This window comes from Ipomoea nil, unplaced genomic scaffold (assembly GCF_001879475.1).
Source record: "Ipomoea nil cultivar Tokyo-kokei standard unplaced genomic scaffold, Asagao_1.1 scaffold3087, whole genome shotgun sequence".
Classification (NCBI taxonomy): Eukaryota; Viridiplantae; Streptophyta; class Magnoliopsida; order Solanales; family Convolvulaceae; genus Ipomoea; species Ipomoea nil.
The window spans coordinates 2,557,924-2,573,683 of record NW_017619515.1 but is presented as its reverse complement, the minus strand read 5'-3'; the positions used below and the strand labels follow the sequence as shown (position 1 = coordinate 2,573,683).

General features: G+C 36.4%; 1 protein-coding gene across 1 annotated transcript; it reads left to right on the top strand.

Moving 5' to 3' along the window:
• The first annotated feature begins 9,742 nt into the window (after positions 1-9,742).
• LOC109166136 lies at positions 9,743-12,460 on the top strand. The gene is made up of 7 exons (XM_019315022.1): positions 9,743-10,279; positions 10,419-10,667; positions 10,884-10,983; positions 11,262-11,408; positions 11,523-11,717; positions 11,800-12,097; positions 12,211-12,460. Exons 1-7 carry the CDS (start codon positions 9,743-9,745, stop codon positions 12,458-12,460), a joined length of 1,776 nt encoding a protein of 591 aa, XP_019170567.1.
• Positions 12,461-15,760: the final 3,300 nt, after the last annotated feature.

The following is a 15,760-nucleotide window of genomic DNA, read 5'->3' as shown; positions in this document are numbered from 1 at the left end:
TTTGCACTTTTAGTCCCACGACTATAGTGGCACTAGCAGAATTGATCCACAACTTTTGAACCTTGCAATTTTATTCCACGATTATTGATTTTTTTGTAAAAATGGTCCTCCCGGCCACTTTTCCGTCAAAATTTCACCGGAATTTTTTTTAATCTATTTTTAACAGGGCTAAAATTGACATTTTACTTATCTTAAAATATAAAGGAAATACATTAAACGGAAAGGTAAAAGCGATTGCATTTGAGAATCTCCGCCGCTTCTTTTGCCGGAAATCTATACAACGAAGCTTTTTCGATGTCTTCAGATGATCCCGCAGGCGTGCTGGCTCCGCCTCCAACGCTGTTGCGGGATAACCCAACTAGCCCGGGGAACGCCACGGCCGCTCCGCCGCTTACTAACAGCCCTACTTGCTCCAGGAACTCCGCCGCCTGGGGCAGTAGTATGTAGCCCAGTAATATTGTATGTAGTCAAATGTCAATTTTTTTCTTTGATTTTTTGAGATAAGTAAAATGTCAATTTTAGCCCTGTTAAAAATGGATAAAAAAAAAAAATCTGGTGGAATTTTGACGGAAAAGTGGCCGGAAGGACCCTTTTTGCAAAAAATTAATAATCGTGGACTCAAATTGCAAGGTTCAAAAATTGTGGATCAATTCTGCTAGTGCGACTATAGTCGTGGGACCAAAAGTGCAAAAACCTCTATTAAAGTGTACTAGCAACTTACCCGTGCGATGCACGGTCATTAAATATGGCATATTAGTAATTCAAGATTATTGTCGTATAATAGTAATAAAAAAAATTAAAAAAAATTATAAATTATAAATTATTCAATAACAAATAGATAAATACATTACAAATTGTTAAAAATTTCTTTATATACGACATTTTTGGTCGTACAGACAAACTCTCCATTCTCCCCACAGAAAAAATGTAGAAAAATTAGCAGTATGTTAGGTCTAAGTATCAATAGAAAAAATGTAGAAAAATATTTATATTGTTTACATGTTTGTAATTTGACAGCAAACTATCTACTGTGATGCCAATAAGTTCTGAACACTCCCTATCCCATAGCAGGAAGGGAGCGTCAGTTGTTGCATCTGTGACCCTTACTACGACCCTGTATCTGACTGCACCAATTTGCCATGTCCGATGACACGTACTACAGTATAGTTGTCCATTGAATGTAGTTAGCTTTCTATTACATCCACTGTCTTTACATGAAATGTAGTACCATTCACCACGGCCTTCAATTCCAGAAATCATGCCAAGAACAAAGAAATCTCCACCCTGCTACCATATTTGCATAGTGCACATACTTTTAATTAATAAATAATAATAAGATTAGAAGTATATAAATAAATAAATAAATAAATAAATATGTAAATAATTAAAAAAATGTACCTCTGTCTGCTTATACAAATCTGAAATTGTAGTCATGACAACAGAGCCATATAAAGTCTTGTAGATCAGTTGTTTGTGAAACAATAGAGGTAGTACTTATACTCCTAACAGGAGTGCGTTCCTTTTGTAACCTATTAGTGAACAACATGTTTTTTTTTTTTTTTTTTTTACAACAGATATGGGCATAACTGATAGTATTGACTTGTACATAAATAATACATGCTTTTCATACTTGGCCTTAAATTCTGTAATTTCTGGACAACTGTGTTTAAACCACAGTTTAGTTGCATCGTAGGAGCTTGTAATTCTCACCTCGCCTTAAATGAACATAGATTTGTATTAGAATTTAAATTAAAATAAAATAACAACAGTTTATGTAAACAAACTTACCATTGACAATTTTAGACCTACACAGTTGTATCAAGACAATTAGGGGCTGTTCTTGAGTTGTATTAAAATATGGGATCATTGCTTCCACATGATCGTCCCAGATTGTGCACTTTAGTTGCCTGTCCCTAATAGGTCGAGATTGAACATTAATTACAGAATAATAATACTCTAATAGAGTAACTATAATTGAATTACGAATTTGTATTAGTCAATAGCAGTGGTATGATTTTAGGTTATTACTTACTCTGTGTCCTCTATTAAAAAATTCATAAGACGGGATTGTTTACCGGCAATTAGCTTATCCACCGGTGAATGAATCTCAACAACACGACCTATTATGTCTAGTTTAACATAGAAAAATATTGAATTAAAGTATGAAACCAAACATTTAATAATTAAAATTTTAAAATTTAAAATTAACAAAAAAATTGATAACACAAAAGATGGATATACCAAATAATTCCTTGTCATTTAGATCGGTTGCATCCATCAATGACTCAAACGACTTTAATCGAAACATGAAATAGGGAAAGTTGTTGCTTTTACGTTCCTTAACTGTGGTAGAGTAATTAAACTTTATAAGGTATTTGTGGGTGGATGTTTTGTAGGTGTAGTAGTTGGTCACTACAAAAAAGTTCTTGATGGAATATACTTTTCCCTCAATGAACACAGTGCGATACTTAGCAACATCTTCCCTGGAAATAGTTCCATGGATGTAGGTCCCCTATATAACACCAAAAAAAAAATGCAAAAATTTTTTTAAAAAAAAAGGTTGAATATTTTAATATAAAATACCGTATTAAACTTAAAAAACAGGTTGAATATTTTAATATAAAATACCGTATTAAACTTAGCTCTTGATCATGGAAGAGTAATTCCTTGCTCTTGATAGCCGTTGCTCCCCCACGTAATAATTGAGGGACTTCATAGGTTCTCACCAAGCGCACCCGGATAGCTCTCCGGGTGTGCATAGGACTAACTTGAGATGCAAGAATGTATTGAGAAACCATTTTCACAGATTTTTTTTTTTTTTTTTTTTTTTTTTACAGAGTTTGATTTCTCAGAAAGTTACGTTGGTGAAGAACACTACTGGATTAGTCCATATTTATACTATTTTTTTTAGTAGCAATATGACTCTCATAATCATAATTTCCTAAATCAGCAATCATAATTTTAGGCAATCATAATTGTAGGCAGTGCTACTCCTTAATTAGAATCCGCAATATGCCTCTCATAATCATAATTTCCTAAATCAGCAATCATAATTTTAGGCAGTGCTACTCCTTAGAATCCGCAATAATAATTTTAGCAATGTATGTTTTAGGCGGGAAACTGATGTAACAAAAAAAAATTTGCTATTATATAGAGTAAGATATTAAGTAATGGTACGTAGTAGATTTTTTGTAAATAAAAAAAGAAAAACAAAAAAAATGAGGAGTAGAGATTCTATATAAAGACGAAATGGTCAATTACAAGGTATTATTAAATGAAAGTTTCAAAGGTTTTGGATCCAATGATTAAGGTCATGAGAGACAAAATGACAAAATTATTAATTAATGATGTTCTGTTCTGTTCTACTTCGTAGGTATCAACTCTCAGAATAATTCATGGCATATGTTTGACCATTCTTTTGTGGTTTTTTTTTTTTTTTTTGGGTGGGGGGAGGGGGGGAGGGGGGGTTAAAGATTAAAATCGTTGCTATTTTTTGAGAGGGTGCAACGACTCATCAAATATATTATATATATTTTAATCAACATAGTTGGTGTGGTGGTTTACCACCTCATTTGATCTCCACTCATGTGAATGGAGAAAATCATTTGGCCAATTCCTTGCAGCTTAGTGTCCTGACCGTAGGAATAGAGGATTAGTCTTCTAGCTATCGATCGTTGGAGGATACCTTGGGCAACCAATATATATATATATATATATATATATATATATATATATATATATATATATATAGGGGATCAAATGAGGTCATATATCTACATGAGGATTGTGGTCAATTATGCACCTTTGATTTTAATTAGATCTACGGCTCTTGTTTTTTTGGTTTCTTTTTGGGATTGTTTTGCCATTTTTGCCGCCATTTTATTTTAGTGTCTTTTTAGTCTTTATAGGGTCTTTTTAGTCTTTGCATTTCTTTTACCTTTATTTGTTTATTTTATTTTTGGTGAGCTGCATGTTTTTAGGTGGATTAAGTATAGTAATTAAGATTTCTTTTTATTTCGATGGTGATTTATCGTTATCTTTGTATTTTGTTGTATATGCTTTCAGTCTTGTTACTTCGTGTTCTGACAAAGATTGCCGACTCTTCATTTTTGTGGTTTTTTTTTTTTTTTTTTTTTTTTTTTTTTTTTTTTTTTTTTTTTTTTTTGCATTTTGCATGCGTTTGGGGCTATGGATTCTCCAGGTTTGTTTTTTTCGTTGATTCCAATATATATTTATTGTGTATCGTTATATATGGGTTTTGTGCATAGTTATGTATTCGTGTATAGGATAATCAGTGTGGTTGTGGTGTGGTGCTTTGGGTTTTGGGTTGTCGATGTATGCACTCTTTACGTTATTTGAGTTCTTATTTTTTTGTTTAAAAATATTTTGTGTGGGTTGTGTGTGTTGTTTTTTTCTTTTGATATTCTCATTTTAGTCTTGTGCAATTTTTATTACTTTGTTGTTGCATTGATCATATTCGTCGGTTAATATTATTCATTTGCGTTTTTATTTTTATTTTTTAATTTGTATACTGTGTGTGGTATTTGTTTTTTATTTTTAAACATCTTGTTTCCTGGTGGGTGGTGTGTGTTTACTTGGTTTGTTTCGTATTGTGTTTGTTATTTTTAGGCTGGGGTGGTTGATTCGCAATGTGCATGGATGGGCGTAATAATTGTGCACGCAGTGGCAAACGTTTCAAAAGTTCTAGGGAGTTAGCTGTCGAGAAGTCGAAACGTCGTCAACGTTAATGTCACACTTGTGCCGAGTACGGCCATAATAGTCGTACCTGCCCGATGCGCAAAGATAAAATTTAAGAATGATTTTGCATCTGAATTATTATTTTATTCTAGTCTTAGTACTTTCGTTTTTTTTTTTCAACTGTTTTTTTTTCATGCGCTGGGACTATTTTCGGTTGTTTTAGTTTTGTCTTTAATTTTCTTTTTTGCCCAATCTACTATCACAACGTCGCACAAAATTAACTGGGTAGTTTAACTGTCTTGCACATTGGAATCTTCTATGGTGGCACATCCTACGTCAGCCTTTAAAAAAAAAAAAAAAAAAAAAAAAAAAAAAAAAAAAAAAAACAAGATCTTGTTTACGTTGTTAGGTGCTTATATTAAAATTGCAGCTATATAAACGTTTACGTTTCACATTCCGGTCATACTAATTCTTAATATTTTGCACAAGTATTTCCTGGTTAGTTTAACATACTTGCACAATGTGATCCATTGTGGTTGCACATCCTAGCCCCCTCTCAATTTCAACATAACTAAGTTATAGTCCACATCCTAATGCTCAATTGTTAGGTTTTTATATTAAAATTGCATTTACATTATTACTTAGGTTGCACAGATTGTTCTCTCAAGTTCGTTAACATTTGCACCGCTAATTAATTCCTCCTTGCACAACTTCTTAACGGTTTGATAACCATTTCTCCAACCTTTGATTTCTATCGGCTACACTTAAAATTGCATTTTTAATAACATCACCATTGCACATACCAGTTCTGGGGGATTTGCCGTGTTTGCACATTGTCCTACACCACACTTGCACGAATCCTAAAGAATGAATATCTATTCCTCGTTTATAGAATTTTACACACGTGCAAATTCGAATTTGTATTAAGCCTCAGTCATTAGGCAACATCATGTTTCTGTTCGTAGTTTTGCCACTGCCTGTCAGTAACATTAATCCTACAACTTTAATAGCTAAAATAAATTAATGCACATTAAATTGAATAAATAGAAACCACCATGTTGCACAAGTCTCTTCTGAAAATTTATCCATTTTCGCACATTGGTCTACGTCACTGATTCATTACTTCTAAACCGTGATTAGGCATTTCACGAAACTTTAACAAAAAATAATTACTAGCAAATTTAAATTGTCTAGTAGCATGTTACATTGCGTTCTTCGTGCCTCTTGAAGTCATCAAAAACTAATGTCACAAGTCGTTTCAAACCACTTAACTCACTTCTATTGCACCCACGTCCTCGTTCCTGGTTATTAACAATCCATGTCAAATATAATTCAAATCATTACCCAATATGTTATAATCACTTTGTAATTAATCTTTCTTACAAATCAGGATTGTCAGACTGTATTAACCACTTTTTCACGTACTGTGGTGTTGGTGAGTACCACTTGGATATTCTTTACTATTGCATTATTAATAATAATTTCATCTTAAAAAGTTTTACCTTAACCGGATCATCTTCTTCGTCTTCTTGGTTGCCTTTCCTAGGTTCCTCTTCTGCAGCATTTCTTCCATCCTAGTGTCATCACGTACGGGGAAAGTGTGTTAATTTTTCTGCATTACTTAAATGTGCACTGCCAAATGTGCCCCTTGTGCATCCAGAAACTCATTATTTCTATATCCTATAATCCACTCATACTCACCTCATTCACCAGATTACTTATATTCATGTGCACACTACATCAGATTACATTTTCACAAAAACTCTATCTACATCTGTCAGTTTGTGCTCCCCCATTTTTTGTTCCCACTTTGTGCAGCCCTCTGTTTAAGGTTGTTTGTTCTCCTTTTATATTGTCTTCTCTTCCCGAGTTACATCATTATCGTTTTTCCACTTATTAAAAAACCTCAAAGTTAGTATAGATTTAGTTTTATGTCCTACGTAGTCTCACACGCCATCACTTACACTCCACTAATACTACCCCTATTTTTTTTTTGTCTGTTATTACACCAATACAGACCTCCCCCAATTTTTTTAAAAGCAAACAAACAAAAACAAAAGACAAAAAAAAAAAAAAAAACCATTCATCAATTCGTCATTCACACATCTCTTCCCAAAATCCACCCCATCTTTCCCAGCTTCAATTTTTCGTCCTCACACACCCCTCGGCACTCCACCAGAAAGAAAGATAGTCTTGGCCTTCACCACCCATTTACGACCAATTCTAATAAAAATCAAATACTACAAAAAATCACTGAATAGAAAAAGAAAATCACACAATTGCAAAGTCTACAAACATGCAATTTCATAAACATTGAATACCATTTTGCAGGAAATCAATCAAAATAAAAAACATTATCACAAAAATAATCAACTAAATCAAGGTTTTGCTTACGGAGTCTACTCGTCGCTTCAATGGATGCACGTCGCTGGCTTCCTCTTGGTGTTCTGTCGCCCATAGTTCCGGGTTCTGTATCAGCCGCGTAGTTTGTGCGATTTGTACTCTCTGAGCCGATTGTGCAATGCGGACAGCTCCCCTTGAATTCCATCGTTTAAACCCTAGTCGAATAGTCCCGATGCTTTCGCTCCTTCCATTCTTGCCGTGCACAGACAATATTCCATTTACCCTTTTACCCCCCAAATTAATTGCTTCATCCGTTACTTCTCTGTTTTACTGGCCTTTTACTTTCTCTTATTGTGCAATCTAGTCCGTTAGATTGTCTCATCCAATGATTGTCATTAGACCTCAATCCTCACCTAAGCCATTAGCCACACTTGAACCTCACCCTATATATATATATATATATATATATATATATATATATATATATATATATATATATATATATATATATATATATATATATATATATATATATATATACTCCATATCAGATTTTTGTGTAATAGTCCATAAATCATATAAAAAGAAACATATTCTCTCTCCCTTCTAGGGTTTCTTCTTCGACATAACGCAGTGCTTCGGCGGCAGTAGCAACGCCTGATTTTCCGACTACCATGGCAACGACAGCAACACAGCACGGTGATGAGGGCGTGGAGCAATTGTCTGACCGCTGGGCGGACATCACGCTGGAGGACGAGGAAATTGGCGTGGAGGCGGACGGACCTTATTTACCGCCGGAAGGGGATGATTTGCAGGTGTTCTCTGTGGTAGGGCGTTTTCTAACAGCAAAGATGATCAAAGTAGAGTATATGCGACAGGTAATACCATCCGTATGGCAGCCAGTGATGGGGATGCGGGTAACTGAGATGCACTCTAATTTGTTTCTGTTTGCGTTTTATCATGAGACTGATATGAAACGTGTTTTGGAGGATGGACCATGGTCGTTTGACAATCATACGCTAGTATGCCGGCAGGTTTGTGATGGTTACCTCCCAGGGGAAGTCAAGTTAGATACACTAGATATGTGGATTCAGGTATATGATTTGCCTATGGGATATACTTCTAATCAAATTCTGGAGCAGGTTGGAAACTTTGTTGGAACATTTATCAAGTGTAATGAGCGCAAGGTGGGGGGGGGGGGCATTGAAAAAAATTCTATCGCGTGCGTGTGACGGTCCCGGTAGACAAACCGCTCAAACGGCGGATGAAATTGATGCGTAGGGATAAGTCATGGGGCTGGGTAAACCTAAAATATGAACGACTCCATAATTTTTGTTACTGTTGTGGTATGCTGGGTCATCTGGAAAAATTCTGCAGAACAGCTCGTCTATCAGGGATTAAGCCTGAGTTTTACCCGTATGGTGCATGGATGAGGGCGGGGCAGTCCAAGGGCCCACGGCCGGTTGGAGCGACGTGGTTGTTACCGCCTGAGGGAAAGCCGATAAGGCCGAATGTGGTACAGGCTGGTGGAGGGGATACGGCGGTGCGGGCAGACCGTGGGGTGGGGGGAGTGACTGATGACGTTGTTATGACTCAAACGGAAGATGAATTGGAGGAGGGTGTACTAGCTTCTTCCAAACGTCGCCGTGCGGCCGAGGATGGGGATAGTAGTGAGGTGACACCGAATAATGGAGAAGCAACTGACAATGATGTGTCAAAAAACTTGTTTGTGGCGGGTCTTGGCTCTCAAACCCGCCAGATCCAATGAGTACTCTAAGTTGGAACTGTCGTGGATTGGGCGACCCACGTACAGTTCGCGAGATAGTGGATATGGCGTCCTGCAACAGGCCTATTTTTATTTACCTCATGGAAACAAAGGTGGATCAAAGTCATGCAGAGCGTATTCGTGTTACACTAGGGTTTGATGGATTGTTCTATGTTGATCCGGTTGGTCTAAGTGGTGGTTTAGCTTTATTATGGAGGAAGAATAACACGGCAAGACTTATCAAATATTCAAAGAATCATATTGATGTGGAAGTGAGTATGATGGGTTTCCCTAAGTGGAGGATGACATGTTATTATGGCTATCCACAACGGCATAGGCGCACTAAAGCGTGGGATTTCATTAAATCACTGGCACCCCAGTCTGATCTGCCATGGGTTATGATTGAGGATTTTAATGATCTCTTATTCTACTATGAGAAGAGAGGTGGAAATCCACACCCGGATAGACTGCTACGGGGATTTGGGGAGACTATTGAGTATTGCGGCTTATCTCAGTTACCAATGAATGGGTATCAGTTTACCTGGGAAAAGGGAAAGGGCACATCTCGGTGGATTGAGGAAAAGTTGGATAAAGTATTAGCTACCGATGCGTGGCGTGATATTGTCACTAGAGCTAGGGTGACTAATATCCTAATGAGAAGGTCTGATCATTCTGTCCTCTTTATGGGAATACACGACCCTATGGGGAGGGGGAGATTACAGAGAAAGTTCCGTTTTGAAATGGCTTGGCTGCATGATGAAGGGTGCAGGACTGTGGTGGAGGAGTCTTGGGGAGAAGGGAGGAACGGTGGTTTGCAGGAGTGTATTGTGCATTGTGGTGACCGGTTGGCTCGCTGGGGGGGGGGGTGATCGGTATCATAAGTTTGGTGAGTGAATAGAGCAGCTTCGCAAGGAACAGTTATATCTGAAGGGGCGCATGGACCCAGTATCATTAGCTGAGTTCCACCGCCTGGAGGAGGCTCTATGCCGAGTTGAGGCCCAAAAAGATGCATACTGGAAACAGAGAGCCAAACAGCACTGGTTAAAGGCTGCCGACGCCAATACGAAATTCTATCACAGGTACGCCTCTAATCGCAAAAGGAAAAATAATTTATCTAAAATTATGAATGGTGATGGGGACTGGGTGGAAGGTGATGGTATGAGAAAGATTGTCCAGGATTATTTTGCAAATATCTTCTGTACTAGTAATCCTGCTAGTGGTGCTGAATTATTTGAAAAGGTTATGCCCAAAGTTACACCTTTACAAAACGAATTACCTCTACAACCTTTTAGTGTGGATGAGGTTAGGGAAGCTCTTTTTGCAATGTTCCCAGATAAAGCGCCAGGGCCGGATGGAATGAATCCAGGATTTTACCAGCATTTTTGGGATGTGGTAGGCGTGGATCTCTCGGAATTTATTGTTGATTGTCTAAATGCCCGAAATTTCCCTGCTACATTGAATGAAACGAATGTTGTATTGATCCCAAAAAAATGTACGCCTGAGCGGGTCACGGATTTGAGACCAATAGCCCTGAGTAACGTGGTTTATAGAATAATGGCTAAAATGATTACACAAAGGATGAAAGCCTCTGATGGAGAGTGTTATATCTTAGTCACAGAGTGCGTTTATACCTGATAGGCTCATCACTGATAATATCTTGATAGCAGCGGAGGTTGGTCATTATCTGAGTAGGAAGCAGTGTGGGGTGGTAGGATGGGGAGCTCTCAAGTTGGATAAGGCAAAGGCCTATGATCGTATGGAGTGGCCATTTTTACAAGGAATGTTAAAGGCCTTGGACTTTGATGAGAGATGGATAGAGCTTATAATGTTATGTGTGACTACTGTGTCATACAGGATCTTGGTAAATGGTTCCCCCAGTGAACTGATCATACCTACCCAGGGACTCAGGCAAGGTGACCCATTGTCTCCCTATCTATTTATTATATGTGCGGAAGGGCTATCTGTTTTGTTACAGCAGGCACATGATGATGGTTTAATACATGGTTGCAGAGTTGCGCGTGGCGCACCCCCAATTTCCCATTTATTTTTTGCTGATGCTAGCCTGTTATTTTTAAAGGCAAACCCACAGGAGGCTACTCAGGTGAAGAGTTACTTGGCAACTTATGAGAGATTGTCTCGACAAATGGTGAATTACCACAAATCTAGTATCTGTTATAGTAAGAACACAAGTTAGGAATATAGGGATGTGGTGGCGCATATTTTAGGGGTAGACCAGGTTCCTAATTTTGGCAAATACTTGGGATTGCCACCATTTGTGGAGAGGAATAAGAAGGCGGCCTTTGCATATATTGAAGACAAAATCCGACAGAGAATTGGGTCGTGGAGTAAAAATTTCTCTCACAGACAGGAAAGGAAGTCTTGTTGAAAAGTGTGGCTCAAGCTATGCCAACTTTTCCAATGAGTGTCTTTTTGTTGCCTATATCTGTGTGCACAGCAATTGAACGGGTTATGAATCGCTACTGGTGGGGCTCAGGGACTGACCGTAGTATTCACTGGAAGGCATGGGATAAATTGTGTATTCCTAAACAGTATGGAAGCCTGGGTTTCAAAGATCTGAAGGCATTTAATTTGGCAATGTTGGGTAAACAGACATGGAGATTGTTGACCAACACTGATTCACTTGTCTCTTAAGTATACAAAGCCAGATATTATCCTAAAAGTTCATTTTATGAAGCAGAGATTGGAAATAATGCAGGTTATTGTTGGCGGAGTATTATGGCTGCTAAAGCATTGATAACAAATGGAGTAAGACGTCGTATTGGAGATGGAAAGTCTACCTTAATATGGGAACATCCCTGGCTTCAGGATGAGCTAGAACCAAGGATCCAAACGGAAATGCCACCTCAGCTAGCTGGTGCAAAGGTTGTGGGATTAATTGATCAAAATACTGGTACATGGGATCCTCACATTTTAACAGACATTTTCCACCCAGATGATATACCAAGAAATTTTAAACATCCCGGTCTCACCAGGATATGAGGATATATGGTATTGGTACGGGGACTCAAATGGATGCTACTCAGTAAAGAATGGATACAGGCAAATGGTGGGAACTTATGAGAATAATACTGGTTTTGATAAGTGGCGAACCCTATGGAATTTGAAAATCCCCCATAAATGGAAGACCTTTCTATGGAGAGCTATAGGTGACATTCTCCCTACTACCACCAATTTGCTTATAAAGATGGTGGATGTTAGCCCAATTTGTGCCATGTGTGGAGTTATGAATGAGAACACAATGCATGCCCTAGTGTTGTGTGACTATGCTAGGTCCATTTGGGATCAATCTAATCTTCCACTCCCCCATATTGTAATGAATATTTTTCAGGAATGGTTTAGAATAATCCTAAATGTTCTAGATGCTAATGGGATATTGTTTGCAGCTGGAATATTATACAATATTTGGAGAGCCCGGAACGATGCCGTTTGGAATGCATGTCTGCCAAGACCAAAGAAGATTATCGCTACGGCCATAACCTCCGTGCATGCGTGGCAGCGTGTGAGCTCGGCCACCCCCTCATAGCCGATCGGCCTCACGGTTACCGTCCAGGTGCCACCAACGGCAGAACACCAGGCTACCCTCATTGCCCAAATGCAACCGGCGCTGCCACCTTCTCCCATTGCCGCGACTAGAACGGAAGCAGTGCCACAGATGCGGGGTTTCGGCCTCTCTTGAAGACCGCCACAGTTGGAGCAGTGCTATTTGATGCGTATGGTGGATATGTCTCAGCCTATGCCGCGCCCTTACAAGCCTGTCTTTCACCACTTATGGCCGAGGCGCGTGCGTGCAAGGAAGTTTTATCGTGGTTCAGGACACGTGGCGAACTGTCAGTTGAGTTATTCACGGATTGCCAGACGCTTCAGGCATATTTGACTACTTCGGCAATCCAATTTAGATCCTACCTTGGTTATGTCCTCGATGACTGTAGGTCTACTATGACTATGTTTACATTTTGCTCAGTTAATTTTATTCCTAGATCACATAATTATTTAGCGCATATGTTAGCAGCTGAGGCCTTTAATCACGATATGACTATGTACTGGGATGATATCCCACCTGCAATTTTGACTTACTTATAAGTATAACCATATTGGTTGTTTTTCAAAAAAAAAATATAAAAAGAAACATAAACTACACTATAATCTTTAAAAAACGAATGTTTTACCCACTCTTTGCATTTAATGTGATATTTATAGCGGGGGAAAGGGACCATCCACCAGGGGTGCGGTCAGGTTAAAGGCAGTAAACTAGACTTAAATTCTCAAGTAACCTTGCTTGGGATGACCGTCCCAACCTAAATGGATCAAAATCAATCTAAGAGCAGTGAATTGCCCCTGCAGTCTCCAACTAGTTCGACTAGTGCATTTAGGTCAGCACGACCGTGACCAAGGTCGGGAACAATCCTCTCGACGATTCAACCGGATACCGAGTATGGATGTTCTTTCCACTCAATTACTCTCTTCGAAATTTCTTATGTGGTTCCTAGGTTGTGGACGGTGAACCCTTGATGTTGGTTGAAGAATATAATAAAGGCAGTTCAACGACGTGAAGTTTGAAGTTGAAGGCATCAGATCAGATGTTGAAATCTTCCACAGTTGTTTCAATTCATGTTGAGAATCTTTGCCAAAAACAAATGTAGTTGTGGAGGATCGGACGGTTCACATTGTCCCGTTTGAATTGTTTGGTGGAATGAATGGGGAAGAATCTTCTAGAGGCTGCTCTTTATTTATGTATGTGTACACACATTTGAGGGAATTTTGATTAATTCACTTTAATTACATTCATTCTCCTCTCAAAATGTTGAATTCCCAACGCCAAGAGGCCCCACATTCCAGTCTGATAGAGTATTTAGAATAATGTAAATTACGATGACTCAATGGTTCAAACAAAACCAAATATCAGTATGTACAAGAAATATGTTCACTTTTGACATAATCCCCACACTGCTGCCACCTAAGCATTTCTCGCGGCGCGAATGTTTTGATAGGGAAATTAAATGCCTCAATAGTTTATAAAAGATATACGAGATCAATTGTAAAAGCATCTCAAAATAAGTTTTAAATCATTGTATTAAATTTTTCTATTCTATAGTTGTAATTTTCCTATCAAATAGCTTGTAGATCAATATTATCTTTGTAGTTCAAATGGAAGGTCACAAGTTTAAATTTGGGCATTGACTCTTGGTGTTTTAATTTTAAGAGAGGCGTATTCAATCCTGATTTTTGTTGACTTTTAAAATGATAGATTTTAATAAACTTTTATTAACTTTCATAAAATCGTTCAAAACTTTTTAAAACTTTGTAAGACTCTATAAAAGTCTTTATAAAAAAACATTTATAAACTTTTATCAATTTTTTTTTTAAAAGTCTACAAAAGTCATTCAAATTCTAAATTGAATACATCATTACAAACTTTCAATGATTTTGATTCTTATGATTTATAATTTTCTTAGAAAACATGTTATAATATATCATAAATTTTTTTGTATTATATATATATTTTTAGTACACTTATTATATAGTTCTTCACACACATCACAATATAATTACTAGTGGCATAAAATAAAAATTAAAATAAAATAAAATATTAATAATATTAATATATATATATATATTACGAATATAAACATAAAAAGAATAAAAATAAAAATATACAAGTATTTATATGAATATTATGAAACATATAGTAAAATTTGACAGTGATAGATGAAAAATTTGCTTTGTCCTTATATTTAGGGAGAAAAAATTCATAGAGAAAGTTTTGAAGTTAGCTTTCTTTTTGGCAGACTCCTCTTCTTGTTCTATTGATAAAAAGTTTGTAGCAAAAAAAATAAAAAATCATAATATACAAGCAATAATGAAAGTAAAAATATTATTATTTTGAATTTTTAGAGGATGATTGTAAAGTTTAGGGAAAAAAAATTGATAGAGTTTAGGTATGAAGAAAAGGATAATGAAAAAAATAATAATTTATTGAATTTAGGTATAAGGTTTTTAAAGTTTAAATATGGAGAAACAAATAGAGATAAAACCTTCATAATTAGTAGAAAGAAAATTTTGAAATTTTGGGTTGAGGGTTGTAAGTCAACTATTTATATTTGAGAATGAAAAATTTATAAAAATCTTAAAATTAAAAAGTCTACACAAATTCATAACTTTTTAAATACCATCAAACTTTTAAAAACTTTTTAAAAATCTTGATTGAACACCGCACTTTTAAAGACTCTTTAAAAATTTGAATTAAATACCTCCAAACTTTTAAAGTTCGTATTTAAAAGATTTATAAAAATCATAATTAAATATATTCACTAATTTTGATTACTATTTATTGATTTTCTCATTTTAAGTTGATTTTCTTGTGATTCTTTATTAAAAATTACGGAGTATTACTTTTCAAACTAACCAAAGCCATTATGCAAATGCAAATCCACATAGTGCCAAAAGCACAGAAATTACAGCCCTATGAAACTAGGAAAAAGCCTACCGATACCAACATCGTAATTGTAAAACAATTTTTTTTTTTTTTTGGTGAAAATTGAAAAAAAAAAAAAAAATCCATTACTAGTAGGGTGTGAGCGGCAAATTATATTATGCACCGCGGTGCATAATCGATTATGCACCGCGCGTCTTTTTTTTTTTAAATGAAAATTAACAGTGTTTATTTCCGCCGTTTCGTACCCTTTTGCAAAAAGTAACTCTGTTATTCAGTGTCATTTTGTATACACTGCAGTTTCAGTTGAACACAACTACAGTTTCATTTCGATATAACTATAGTTTCATTCGATATTTATAGACTCAAATATGTGAAAATGTTATTTAATTTTATTTTATATACACTATAGTTTTATTAAAACACAACTACATGATCATTTTGATATAATTACAGCTTCATTGTACAATATACACTCAAATATGTGAAATGTTATTCAGTTT

Bases quoted from the DNA above. Each gene is read 5' to 3' on its own strand.
- LOC109166136 (XM_019315022.1), top strand. From the start codon at position 9,743: ATGGACCCAGTATCATTAGCTGAGTTCCACCGCCTGGAGGAGGCTCTA. The intron at 11,409-11,522 runs GTAAACAGACAT...GAAATAATGCAG, and splicing joins ATTTAATTTGGCAATGTTGG to GTTATTGTTGGCGGAGTATT. The intron at 12,098-12,210 runs GTCCATTTGGGA...TATTGTTTGCAG, and splicing joins GTGTTGTGTGACTATGCTAG to CTGGAATATTATACAATATT.